Below are 14,559 nucleotides of genomic sequence, written 5' to 3' on the forward strand. Positions count from 1 at the left end.
TTTTACTTTTGGAGTGCATCGCTGCGGGCACTATTTTAAAGAGGTAGCCCAATTCACCACAACACTAGTGGCCGGTATCTATTGCGCCTGCGTCATAGTAATTGTAACGGAAGTGGCTCGCCTCTCACACAGCCAGGCTGTCTGACTGACACTGAATGAAAAACGCACTGATTTCGACTCCAGAATGATGACATTTTTACCCAAACTGCTGCTGCTGGCGCTGATAGCGTTCCCGGCGACATTCCTCATCAAAGGTAGTTCTTTAATATAGCTTCTTACAGTGGTCGAGGCAAAAAGGTTGAATGAGCTTGTGAGCGTTACACGCTAGTATTAGCTGCTAAGCTAACTAGCCGCTAAGGGGGAGGCCATTCTCCATTTGACATGTGCTAGCTGAAGAGTAAATATGGGTATACAAATGAAATGCTTCTTTGCTCTTTGTGGAAATTGATGAAGTATTAACGTGTAGTTTCTGTTTTTGTGAAAGCGTAATTGTCACCATTTATGGTCCCTTTAAGTTTGCTACATGCATTTATATGCTACTGCTTACACTGACGTGTCCTTACTATCTGCTTGTTAGCTGGTAGCTGGGATGCTAAGTACCTTGGTTAGCTGTCACTGTCGCTTCCTAGACACATTACACGTTAAAAAAATAGTGTATCAAGTCTAAACTCTTGACTATATGTCTCTATTAGTGTTAGTTTTCAATACACATCTATAAAAGTTGTATTAAACTGGCTTGTGTCACATGTTGTCAGGCTAGCTAGCTTAGCTTTAACAGCTAACATTTGCGGCTGTGGTTTAGTAGGCTGGTATTTTAAAGGACCCCTGACCAGAGGTATGTTACTAAATACATTCGATCAAGTTAGGTTCTTAAGTATACGTATGAATATGATGTGTTTGTCCCATCAGTATTTAAAAAATATGCAGCTGTATACCTATTATTAACTACATCTCAGATGTAAATACTGTGAAATGTTCCCCTTCACTACAATTGTCTTGGAACGTATTCGATTTAGTGAAGTGTATTTAATAAAAACTCAAAGAGACACCTACTGGCACACCTCATCATAAAAACCTGCAGGTCTACATTCATTGTAAATGTAAGTAGTATTTATAGCATTAACATGGAGGTGTGGCTATAGATATCAGCTGTATATTAGCCTGAAGCAAACTGCTAAACTATAACATACATAGGATTTTATTTACAATATTTTATTAAACTAGTTGAACATCGATGAATGAAAAGAAAAACATATATATTAATGGTTGCCTTTTTTTAAAGTGCATTCTCTACTTATTTACAAAAAAAAAGTGTGCAATATTGCAATTTTCCAGGTTTGGCTATATCACAAATAGACATGATGACTATTTAATAGGGCTGTCAGTCGATTAAAATATTTAATCGCGATTAATCGCATGATTGTCCATAGTTAATCGCAAATTAATCGCACATTTTTTATCTGTTCTAAATGTACCTTAGAGGGATATCTTTCAAGTTTTTAATACTCTTATCAACATATGAGTGGACAAATATGCTTTATATGTTTGTTTTATCATTTGAACAATGACAAATATTCTCATGAATATTAAACACAACCTCTGAACATTACAAATATTCGCCTCAATTCAACCTGGAACCTCTCTCGTGTGTGTGTGTGTGTGTGTGTGTGTGTGTGTGTGTGTGTGTGTGTGTGTGTGTGTGTGTGTGTGTGTGTGTGTGTGTGTGTGTGTGTGTGTGTGTGTGTGTGTGTGTGTGTGTGTGTGTGTGTGTGTGGTGTGTGTGTGTGTGTGTGTGTGTGTGTGTGTGTGTGTGTGTGTGTGTGTGTGTGTGTGTGTGTGTGTGTGTGTGTGTGTGTGTGTGTGTGTGTGTGTGTGTGTGTGTGTGTGTGTGTGTGTGTGTGTGTGTGTGTGTGTGTGTGTGTGTGTGTGTGTGTGTGTGTGTGTGTGTGTGTGTGTGTGTGTGGGGAGATCGTTGGAGCTATGTGCAGCTCAAGGCATATATGCTCGAATGAGAGCTGCCTGGACGCTGCAATCATGTTGCGCGTACTGAGTGTGCTGACTTTTCGTACAATGTCCCACTGTCTGGCTACCTGCATAAAGTCAAGTGCTCGGCGCAGTTGTCGGCGAAATGTCATTGAAACAGCTCCTTATATCCGTTAGCGCAGCTAGCTAGCACCAGATGCTAACAACAACAACACGTAAGGTGTGCCTCGCGCGAGTCGCGCCACACAAACACACTCCCTCCCGGTCCTCCCGATGGCCAGTCCGGGCCTCCCGGTGAGCGTGGAAGTGTGGTCTGCCACAAGCGGGCGGTAGGAGCGGGGCTGACAGCATCAGCTTGTAGATGGTATTTTACACTCGATGCGCTCTGAAACTACGGCGGCCGAGGACAAAAAATACACATGCGTTAATCGCGTTAAAATAATTAGTGGCGTTAATTTTTTTTTGCGTTAACGCGTTATTAACGCGTTAACTTGACAGCCCTACTATTTAATAAAACTCAATGTATTGTGCAGCTCCAGTCTTTGTCCCTGTACTTAGTAGACCTTGCCCTCAAAACAATTTCTATAAACTCCCAACATCCTTTTTCATGTGGAAACGTTTTGATCCACAGAAGGAAAATGACAGTCTTGCTGACATTTTTTGGGACAATGTCATGCCAGTGGCTGGTTGAGAGGACTAGGTGTGCTTTTGGATTCCCAGATTTTTCTTGCGGCCACTTGTCACTAGGGATGGGTATCGTTTGAAATGTATCGATTCCGGTTCTGCTTATCGATTCCCCGTTTCGATTCCAAAATTGTAAAAGAAAGAGGTCAAACGTTTAGATAACAAAAATATCTTTATTCTTTTAAGCTTTAACTGACATTTTTACAAATAAAAAATATACATGCAATACAAATGTATTGCACAATAGCTGTGCTTTATTTTAACTGAGCTATGCCTGTGGCAAGCTATTAACATGCATTACACTGTGCCTTGTCTTTTTCTTTTTTAGTGTAGTGGAGCCTCACTTTAGAGCATTTACCGCGATCCATCTTTGGTGTTATGAAGTGACTGAGCTCGTGAACTGTCTACGGGAGGGCGGGGGGAGCCTCGCTGCGGGGAAACTGTGGACCTCTGTCGCCGCAACTTACATGATGCCGTTAAAAAAAATTAAGGGCGGTGCCGGCCGTCAGCGTACTGAGCCGGCCGTCAACGGCCCGCTGACGACCGGCCGTTCTGTGATTCTCCAGAAAACACACAGATGGCCAGTCCACCCTTACCCTGGCTGTATTCCACCGGGTCACCGCGGCGCAGACGGACCCGCGGCGCAGACGGACCCGGTGGAATACAGGGTCTACCGCGTTTAGGAACCGTTAAGCAGAACCGAAATTGTGTGTTTTGTATGGGTACCCGGTACCCGGCATTTTCTTATCGGTTCTCATCTGGAACCGAGTTTCGGTTCCCAACTCTACTTGTCACAAAAGATTATAAAAAGTGTTTTCCCCCCAAATCTCCCATTGTGTAATGTCTATCAAATTACATAACAAACTATATCTTTTTTAAAGGGCCGATGGTGAGTGCCCAGGATCTGACGGAGGACGAGGAGGCGGAGGCTGAAGCTGAGACTGAAACTGTGGACGTGGATGAAGACGTTGTGGACGATGCAACGGATGAAGACGACGAGGCGGAAGTGGAAGACGATGAAAACGTGGAACTAGTGAGTTCTAATCAGGCGTCATCTTTAGTTCTAGGAAATTATTAAGAGGATCATAATTATGATGGGTGATTTCAGCTCTTTTCTGTCATTTATTCCTTAATAGTTCAGTAAAATATTCTTAAAAGATCAACCGGTAGAGAAAGTACTTGTGGCTGTATTTTGCTCGTAAATGATTAAATCAAATATTCTTAACATATTAATCAATTGTGAAAGTAATTGTTACATATTTTCTTATTCATCTCCTGGTAGCGCTTAAGTTCTATCATAACAAATATAGCTTTTTTTTTTGCATTATTTAGAGAAGTCCAAAGCAAATGCTTCTTATAGGATATGAAAATAATCCGAACGAGTAAAGATTTAACCTCTGATTTTAATATACAACACAAAGATTAAGCTCCTATTGATAATTATTGAAACTAAACCTGTGTGTCTGTGTAGACGGAAGAAAAAGAAGATGAAGAGGAGGAGGCGTTGGTTGGAGAGGTGAAAGCTTCTCCTAACGCCGACACCACCATCCTGTTCGTCAAAGGAGACGGTAACTTTTTATGACATCTTCAAAATTAAAAGATTACATTTTTAAGTCAAGCAACAGCAGAATGAACTTGTCTTTTCTCTGCAGATTTCCCTGCCAACGACGTCGTAAAGTTCCTGCTCGGCTTCAGCAACAAGGGATCAGAAAACTTCATCGTGGAGTCTCTGGATGCCTCCTTCAGATACCCTCAGGTACAAAAGAACCCCGAAATACTTACCGCAAGATAACACAAACTTAAAGATACAAATCGTACAGAAATAAATACAGAAAAAAAGCATTGTAGCATTGAAAGGAAGAATTATTTCTAACTTCCTGTGTTTTTCTTTCAGGATTACCAGTTCTACATCCAGAACTTCACGGCGCTGCAGCTCGGCATTGAAGTCCCCGGGGGTCGGCAGGCCACCTTCGAGTACTCCTTCATCCCCGCAGAGCCCATGGGGGGGGCGGCCGTTTGGACTCGTCATCAACCTCAACTATAAGGATGGCAACGTAAGGAGAAAAAAACATCAAATACTAGATTCTTGCCAATATTGGGCTATTATAGGTCACTGACATATGTTAGTCTTTCTTCATAGTCTGCGGAGGAAGACAATTACACAACACCATGACACACTTAATATCCTGTTGCCTTTCTCACCAGTTCCTCTACTTGTGATTAGAAATGTGTGTATTTTATAAGTTAGATCCTTGATGTAGACCCTTAAAGTCTGAGATTTGGATAAAACTGCAGATTGTGTTCAAGCTAACCTGATGTGTACATCAGGGGTTCCGCTAGGATTTTTTCTTGCCGGTTAAGTGTCCGGAAATAATTAATTTTACCGGACAAATTTGAAACTTACCGGTTTGTTTCAATGTTTCAATAATAATAATAACGAGTTGCACTCACGTGGGCTTTGCCCACGTGACTGGGCTCGCGCGGACTATCTGCCGTCACTATTTCCGAACCTTTTCTGTGCTTTTGCCGGTCGTTTTCCCTGTTTTTGGATGTTTTTTGCAGGTTTACCTATGGTCTCAGACCCTAATTAGAATTGTGTAGCAGAGTTTCCATTAGCAGGTAATTACCGGACTATGACTGGATATGCTGATGTTTAAAACTCAGTTAATGGGGCTCATTTTTATATTAATTCATCATTATTACATTCAAGCAAACTACTTATAGTAGATGAAGTACATTATTCAAAAGTTTACATTAACTGTGAATAATAACACGGGAGAAACGGATCCTCTCTTTTGCTCTCTCCCTCCCTCTCTCCTGACAGCCCGTCAGTTTCTCATGCAGCAGCTCGCTAAACAGTGGGCGGGGCTTCAGGTGATCATGCAGAGCTGCGTGTCTCGGTCAGACTCAGCAGCTGATCTGATCTCTGATCTCTCTCTCGCGTCCGGTTATACTTCATTTGCGTTTATGTCCATATCGATCAGATCCAGCTCTCCTGATCGGCCTTTATAGAGAGCACCGATCAAACTATTAAGAGTGAATATCGGCCGTTAATGATCGGCGGCCAATCGATCGGAGCATCCCTAATTATTACCGGACATTTTGACCGGCAGGTTTTGAATTTACCGGGTTTTTCTAAATGTTACCAGCTAAAAACCGGTAATTACCGGCTAACGGAAACCCTGGTGTACATATAGTGAAAGATGAGGGTAAGAAAGTCTGGGCTGACTAATGATTTAAAAAAGGAAAAGTAATTTGTATCTTTCTTTTCTTATCTCTGACCTTTTTCTCTTTTTCTTTATCATCTTTATCTCTGATGTTGCTTTCTCTAAACCACTTTATCTTTTTCCTCTCCTCCTCTCTGTAGGGAAACATTTTCCAGGACGCAGTGTTCAACCAGACCGTGACCATCACAGAGAGAGAGGACGGAATAGACGGAGAGACGTGAGTTTTTACTTCATGCAGCTTTGAAGTGTCCTCTTTTACTTCCACTGTTCTTCATTGATCCTTGCATCTGTTCTGAGCCTCTTGAATATGTCTTTCCTCTCCCAGGATCTTCTTGTACGTCTTCCTGTCCGGCCTTGGGCTGCTGGTCGTTGTCGGCCTGCACCAGCTGATGGAGTCCAGGAAGGTACGGATGAAAACAAAAACAAATATTGCAACATCAGTATCTGGGACAAAATGGAAAATTACACTCGAGCAACAACAAAAAAGGCAGACAATTATTTATAAATTGAGGGAAAATAACCCCTTTTTCAAGTAATTTATATAAGAAAAATGATGCAAATTCACCTTTTGAAACTTGGGAATATGCTTAATTGCAAACTAAATATACACGTGATGATGTTTAGTGGGCTTTTCCACTACTTTTTACATTTTATAGGCTAAAAGAAAATCACTTGCAGCCCTCACAATATGTGAACGGTATTCAGATGAGTGACATGCTAGCATATCAATAATTGTTGTAATATTTATGACTTTACTGCAGCTTGTTTTTTGACGTTTTATCAATCTGTGTGTGGTGTGCAGAGGCGGCGTCCGGCTCCAAAGGTGGAGATGGGAACATCCAGCCACAACGACGTGGACCTGAGCTGGATCCCTCAGGAAACACTCAACCAGATCAGTAGGTCACACACACACACACACACACACACACACACACACACACACACACACACACACACACACACACACACACACACACACACACACACACACACACACACACACACACACACACACACACACACACACACACACACACACACACACACACACACACACACACACACACACACACGAAATTAACATTATGAAATGGCGTAAGTGCAAAAACTAAGCTGTTCACATTTGAATAATGCCAATACTAAAATGTTAGTGCAAAGATAAGCTATTCACATTATGGTAACAATCATATAATAGTAGTGGAAAAATAAGCTTAACACATGATGACACTGACATTTAAAAATGTTGTTCAAGTGAAAAATACATGTCTTGGTGTTTCTATCTCTCCTTAAATACCAAGTAGTGGGTCTTGATGTTTGTTTCCTCGGTGATCAGCTGATGTGTGTCTCTGCTCTCTTCCTGCTTCAACTGTTTGACCTTTGACCTCCACTGTGCATGAGGGTCACTCACTCTTCTCTCTTTTCTCCTTTTCCTCGCTCATGTCTTCCTGCGTCTTCAGTGCAGAGTCGCAGAGGTGAGGTCTGCTGTGTGTGTGAGAGTGTGTGTGTGTTCACTAACATGTAAATGTAGTGCTGATGTCTGAGTGGTATAATTCCTTTTTGCAAATAAGCTTCCTCTCTTTACAAATGCTCTGATTTATAAATGTTGTTTAACAGCATTCACGAACATTTCCTCTCTTATCCCAATGAACCATCAATATTAAAAATGTATTTCAGTTTTTTTTAGGATATGAAATCTCCAGTAATGGCTTGTAGGATTTAGAAAAGGTTGGCTAGTAAGAATACATATTCAGCTGTTTTTGATCAAAAGCAATCAGAGCAACTCTACCTTTTCCCTATTTTGCTTTTTGGGGTTTACCCTTTCCTTAACTGATGATTCACTTAATTAAAATTGAGTAAGAGAAAGGTGAAGTGATAAAATATGGTCACAGACATTTAAAGTTTATTTTGAAAACCTCCAAAACAAGCTGTGAATGTAAAAATGTACCTTTTTTTTTTTCACTTGACTCCTGTAAATGAAATGTGTTTGTTGTATTTTTTAATCCATCACTCACATGTTTCTCCTTCCTCTCCAGACAAAGCGTCTCCAAAAATATCTCCTCGCAAAAGAAATCAGAAACGCTCAGCCGGCTCCGACGAGTGACGGCGCCCGACACCACGGGACTAACCTTCATCATCCCGTCTTAGAAGAGCAGGAGGAGGAAGAGGAGGAGGGATGAGAGCGCACTCTGCCCTCTCTACTGAGGAACTTTGACCAGTGCCAAGCACAGCGATGACTGGCTCTTTACTTAGCTTAAGAACTGTACAACCTACACACACACACACACACACTTTCATGAGGCTGTCAGAGGGAGTGAAGAGGATCCTGAACCAGGTGTGTTGGGTTTTAAGGGGAAGACATTTCTCTTACGGTTGTTGGTTTTTCTTTAAGATTATATTTGTTGTTAAAGCCTCAGTATGACTGCTGATGTCATCATTGTGAGACCGTTTGATTGTTTTTTTACCTCCTTTTCTGATATCAGGCTGGGTCTTTGATTCAATTAAGCAATTAACCAGCTGAGATAATGAAGTCATCAGTTGATTCACGTTCAAGAGAAATGCCTGAATATCTTCTAGTCAAACTTTTCCTTCTTTATTTCTCTTTCTGTCGGTAAACTGAGTATCTTTGGCTTCAGGACTGTTGTTCAGGCAAAATATGTTATCAAGTCGTCTTGTGACAGACATCAGTAACTATTTGAGAGAACCTGATTAAGTATTTTGCGTATGACTTTAGAAATGGCACCAGGATCACGGTAACACATGCAGTTTTTGTTTTTGGATTGATTTGTTGTTTCACTGCACAGATTCTGGTGTTGGCGGTCACACATAACAATGAAGCTTCTTTTTTCAAAATGTCAGAAGGACTCAGTCACTCTTTTTGCAAGTACAACATCTCATAGAGTTCATTTTATACCCTGGGTGTGACATGACGGCAAAACAAAAGTGAAAAATACAAGAACATCTGAATGTGTGACATTGCTGGTTTCTGCTGACATGTTCTCATTTTAAAACCTTTGAACATCACATTTAACAAAATGGGAAGCACAGATTAAGTATTAAACAATAACTTAAAACATATTTTTAATTTATTTGATTATCGATCAATTTTTTCAGCCAACAACGTGAAGAATACCCTGGTTCCCACTTCCTCAATGTGAATGAATAACTTGAAGTGAGTGGAGCGAGGTGCCCTTTAACCCGACACACTGAGGTCTCGTCATGTGAACACACACACACACACACACTGGGTTATGAACATCTTAAAGAGTTAGTCTAGCCCTGGACGTGTGCCTGTTTTCTACTCCTGTCTGTTAATCAATCAGAACAATAACTTCCCACTTACTGAATTGAAATCTTTGTTTTTTATGTTATGTTTTCTTTTGAATTGTAAAATGTCTCCCTGGCTGAAGCACTGGTGTAAATACTGGCTGATGATGAGCAGAAATTACTGAGCTAATTTATTAGAGTGACAGATTGGGTTTGTGCACTGTTTTTTCTATTTTGTTTTACCACTAGGGGGCAACACAGACTTTGGTTTACACTTCCTGTTGTGCAGAGTTTGGATATAAATGATCCAATACACACCGCAGGAAGTCTGATCCAGTCTGAGCGGATGTAGGGGTTATTTTGTTCTTTTTCTAAAATAACGGGGCTGTCGTTCATAGATGCAAGCGTCTTTTATTTGCTTTTAAATGTGCAGGAAATAAACTTGATGATTTGCATTATTCTCCAGGCCTCATTATTTTTTCTTAAAGTTGTATTACATTACATGTCACTTAGACGCTTTTATCCAAAGCGACTTACATACTCAATACTGTGGACAATCCCCACAGGAGCAATTTGGCATGAAGTGTCTTGCCCAGGGACACAACGACATGCTGACTGCAGTGGGACTCAAACTTGCTATCCCCTGATTCAAAGTTCAGCGCACTAATCTACTGAGCCACAGCCTCCTTTTATCCTTTATGATAAAAACATTTATTAATTCACTGGTAACCGATGTTAAAAGTGTTAATATTAGCTGTACAAATATATCCATTTAAGGTGCATTAAAGCTAAGCCTATTAATTTACTGAAAAAATACTTTTCTTCTCTCACTTTTCAAGCAAAAATGTAAAACATTCACGCCTCTTAAAGTTTTTTATATTCAACTTTTCTTTGTCGAGTTTAATATTTGTATTTAATATCGTTGGATTTTGAGTTGTCAGTCAGTTTGGAAGAGCGTCCTGACTTTATAAAACAAATCAGGATTTTGAAGTAAAAGAAGCATTAGTTGAGTTATATTTTGCAATATAAATCAATTCAATAAAAGTACTTAAAGCTCCCATGTCATGCTTTTCCGGTTATTACCCGTCCCCTTGTGTGTTATGAAGGTTTTTATGCATGTAAACGGTGTGCAGAGTCAAAACCCTAAAAGTACACCCTGTAGCGAGTAAAACTCTAACACAGAAAATACCTCCCCAAAACGCCTCGTTGGAGATACGTCACTGCCCATTTGAGTCTTCCATTTAGTTCCGGGTACCGCCTGATGTCATGCGGTACCCGGAACGAAATGGACCAATCCCGAAGAGCTATGGCCACACCAGCAGCGTCGTGTTCCTCCTCCAGAGGTTCGAAGAACCGGCATTTCACAGACGAAAGCTTCCAAAACATTGCCCAGTTTGAGGCCGGATATGCACAGCTTGTTTGGACCGTTTGGAGCAGGGGAAGATCTGGGTATACAACCTGTAAGTTTGCATTGTTATTTGTGTATTTATCAAACAAGACTGTTTAAATGTGTAAACTGTGTTGGACTGCTAAGCCATTGACACAGTGCTAACTGTGCTAACTAAGTTGCTAGAGTTTCCATATATCAACTCTAATATCAGCAGATGGCCTTGCATACATGTATCTCATAGCAGGAGAATGTCTGCATTCACACACAAAATACCTATTGACAGTATACTCCGGGTGATTTGCCGGTCAGTCGCGAAACGTAATTACATTATAGCTGGCGTAGCGATCTAACACACGGAGGTAGAGCTAGTTTTGGTCAGAAAAACATTTTTGTGATGCTACGTTGCTAGCGTTTAAATATATCAACTACAATGTCAGCAGATGGCCTTACATGTTTGTCATGGCAGGAGAATGTCTGCAGTCACACACACGGAATACTCATACAGTATACTGTACTGTGATTTACCGTACATTGTGACCGTACATATACTGCATGTAGCTAACGAGGCTAGCTGTATGCTAGCGCAAAACAATGTATTCATGCAAGTTACATTGTATGACCGAACGTAGCAGAATACCCGTATACGATTGCAATTATAAACACGTTATTGCTAGCCTAATATGAACCACTAGCTTTTGTTCATAGTAGTTTTATTACACTGCATTATAGTTGCCTTTCCTCCAAGCTAACGTTCATATCGTGTTAGCTACCAAGGTAAACAAAGCTAGGTTAGCATATTAGCAGGCAAGCTGTTCATTACACAACTACTACTAACGAATCTAAAACAACTAAGTTTCTCTAATATTTTGTGATTTGCATTTGATTTCGTCCAGCCAGATCCTGGCGGACAATCCATGACGGGGAAGGGATTCTACTACTACTGAGGGTGCTAAAAGGCACCGCACCGACTGTGCGCAGGCAAGATGCGAGGAGGAGGAATGGATGATATACCGTGTATATATGTATATTTATGTTCATTTTGTACATTTCTAAAAATAAAGTTTAATGGAAATACTTAGTAGGCCTATCCTTTCTTCCCTGAATTCATATATAGCAAACCATGATTTGATTTCTCATCAAACAGTAGTAGTTTATAACGGGTAAAAATAACTTACTCTTTGTTATGAGAGTAGCTCGTAGGCCACAACGGAAAGACAAGGAGACATACACGAGTTTACAAAACCACGGCACATTTATTGTGGTAAATGCAGAGACAGGTGGTCGAGGGGAGAGGGTCGCTCAGTTCGTCCTTCTGCAGCCGCTTTGGAGAGAGACTCCGGGCCGCTGGGATTAATAGCACCGGCTACGGAGGTGTCCGTGATCGCGCTGATTACCCTCTTCAGCTCCACCCCACCGTAAGACAAAGGCCCTGAGGCCGTCACACTCTTCTATAACAACAGTTAAAAATATATATGTATATAAAATATACCGCTGTACCGACGCCATGATAAGACTGATGTTACGCTGAGAGCAGCCGGGAAAAGCACTGACATGGGCGCAGCCTCTCTGGTGGTTGACTAATCAGAACGAGTGGCCGAGCTGACCAATCGGAGCACACTAGGCTCACAGGGAGGGGGGGGCAAGAGCTCCAACGAGTCGTTTAGTGGAGAAAGTGAATACTGCTGAATACACATGCTTGACAGAGATGCTGTATGCGAAACCAATGTGAGTTTGGAAAATTGCACAGTATAAATCTATTTTAGTATACCTCAACAATGTAATTATGATCAGTGGAAATGGCCATGACATGGGCCCTTTAATCTCTGACCTTTAACGACCTTTTAGTTTGTTTTCTTTAAAGATATTTTTGTACCTGTGTAACGTAACCTTAAAGATTGAGTAATTATTACGCAGCTCATTGTGTTCCACGTCACGCAGAACTTGTCAGTAATCACTACCTATTTCAGGGTTGCCAACTCTCACGCATCTGGCGTGTGACACACGCTTTCACTCTCAATCTCACGCTCTCACGCTGCCCAAACTATTCTCACGCCAAAAACAAGAATACCGAAGACTAGAAACGGTTTTGAAAACTTTTGTCACGTAGTGATCGTCTTTTCAATAGAACATCTTTGATAATGTCTTCTGGCCAATCAGAATCACGATAACGGCGTCGTGTTGTTGCAGGAAGTCTCGACGGAGAATACTTTTGCGGTAGTACATCTCTATACATCGATACAACATTACGTGTTGATATAAATCAACACGTAATGAAATAAGACCCCACGGTTTGATGATTGATAGGTGTGTGGGCTGTCTTTCATTTTGACACACAGAACAATGGGGGCTATCCACCCTTATCCACAATGTAAAGTAATTCACACAGCCTCTTCCCCTTTCTCTCTGTGAGGAGCAGCAGGTTCAGCTTTCAGAACAAAGTCACAAAAAACTAATATGGCATTCATTTTTTTTAAATGTGTAGTAATAGATTTATTTATTTTTCTTCTCAAGAGAGTACCAGAATGTGTATTTTATGTTAGTATTTCAAAAAATCTCCTGGGGGAGAATCCCCCCAGACCCCCCTGCAGGGGTTGGGTTTTCAGCATGTCAACTCTTTCACCTGTGGGGAAATTGCAGGATTGGCTCCAGGTCACCCTTTTTATTTACTACAAGACAAATGTGCCTTTTTATTTCATACAGTTCAATTTGGATTGAGACAGGGAAATAATCTAAACCTCACGCGTGGCGTTTCACTGTCGGGGGGAGCGTGTATGTAATTACATTGCAAATACTGAGCCCCACCACAAGGGTTAGCCCTACCATAGATTACCCAACAAAAATACTCTGGAGCCGCAACTGCCGACCCGTATTGCGCATGCGCAGATCTAAGATCCAGTAGAAATGATAAAAAAGTAAAAGTCTGCTGCTTATTGTTCTACTAGGCCAAAATAGAGTCAAAGAGTATATGAGAGTGAGAGTGTGTTAATTAATATATTTGGCAGTTTGGAGTAAGTCTGTAGATTTGTTTGTGTGTGTGTGTTTCATGTATAGGCCTCTCACGATAATTCATTTTGTTGGATACATTTTCCCGGAAATTATTGCGATAAACGATAATATTGTCGGCACCGTTGTATGACCATTTTACCACTGACATAATGATAATATATAATAATAATTCAAGTACATCCTTTCAAACTGCTAGTCACATCCTCATGTAAATGGCAATTTATCGAGGTCAGAAAAGTTATCGAGTTCATTTTTATTTATCGTATGATAAGTCAATTAATTGCTTATCGCGACAGGCACACAATAAAACAGTGGAAACAAACATGTTTGACTTTCATTAGTGAATGAAACTGTGTGCCCTTTATAGTCTGTGTCCATTATTGTGTATTTGTATATATTGTATATATATCCTATATATATGCTAAGGTCCCGCTGCTGACACGATAGCAGTCATTTTGTGCGCATATGTGTAATTAAACCGAATGAAACCCATGATATCAAAATCTCACTCCAGCCAGGTACCCAAAGTTGGCAACCCTGCCTATTTTCAGCTCTGCACTGATTTCTATTCTATTTTTTAGTAACAAGGAAGTGTTCAATTCCTCCAGGAGCACCACTTAAACATGTGGTTTGTGGAATCATACTGTAGTCTTTCATATTGTTTCCCTGCCAATATTTACTTTAATACAAAGGCCATTGTGAAAGTGTTGTGCTCCGTGTAATTCAATCCTATCTCTAATGCTCTGCTTTTATTGGCTACAATACAAATACTCATTTGAGTTCATTAATCAAATCAAATAGCATTACAATAATCCTGCATGGGGATCATGATGCCAAAGCTGCTCATGCTTAAATTCCCCCCAGATATAGTAATATAATTAAAAAGTATGACACATTATTGTCCTTTCACTTTTTAAACAAGTGTTGTGTTCAATGGTAGGAGGAGATTTGGCTGTTCGCCCATCAGATAGTGTATTTGCGTCATTAAAACGAATGTGACCGGGC

General features: G+C 40.7%; 1 protein-coding gene across 1 annotated transcript; it reads left to right on the forward strand.

Moving 5' to 3' along the window:
- Window positions 1–71: 71 nt before the first annotated feature.
- Window positions 72–9,618, forward strand: LOC117496083 (translocon-associated protein subunit alpha-like). The gene is given in 10 exon segments (XM_034147774.1): window positions 72–254; window positions 3,549–3,700; window positions 4,139–4,235; window positions 4,320–4,423; window positions 4,562–4,669; window positions 4,671–4,721; window positions 6,035–6,111; window positions 6,220–6,298; window positions 6,697–6,790; window positions 7,928–9,618. Coding segments are annotated over 10 exon segments (900 nt in total). The 5' UTR covers window positions 72–184; the 3' UTR covers window positions 7,996–9,618.
- Window positions 9,619–14,559: the final 4,941 nt, after the last annotated feature.

The sequence above is a fragment of the Trematomus bernacchii genome, unplaced genomic scaffold (assembly GCF_902827165.1).
Source record: "Trematomus bernacchii unplaced genomic scaffold, fTreBer1.1, whole genome shotgun sequence".
In the NCBI taxonomy this organism is placed as follows: domain Eukaryota; kingdom Metazoa; phylum Chordata; class Actinopteri; order Perciformes; family Nototheniidae; genus Trematomus; species Trematomus bernacchii.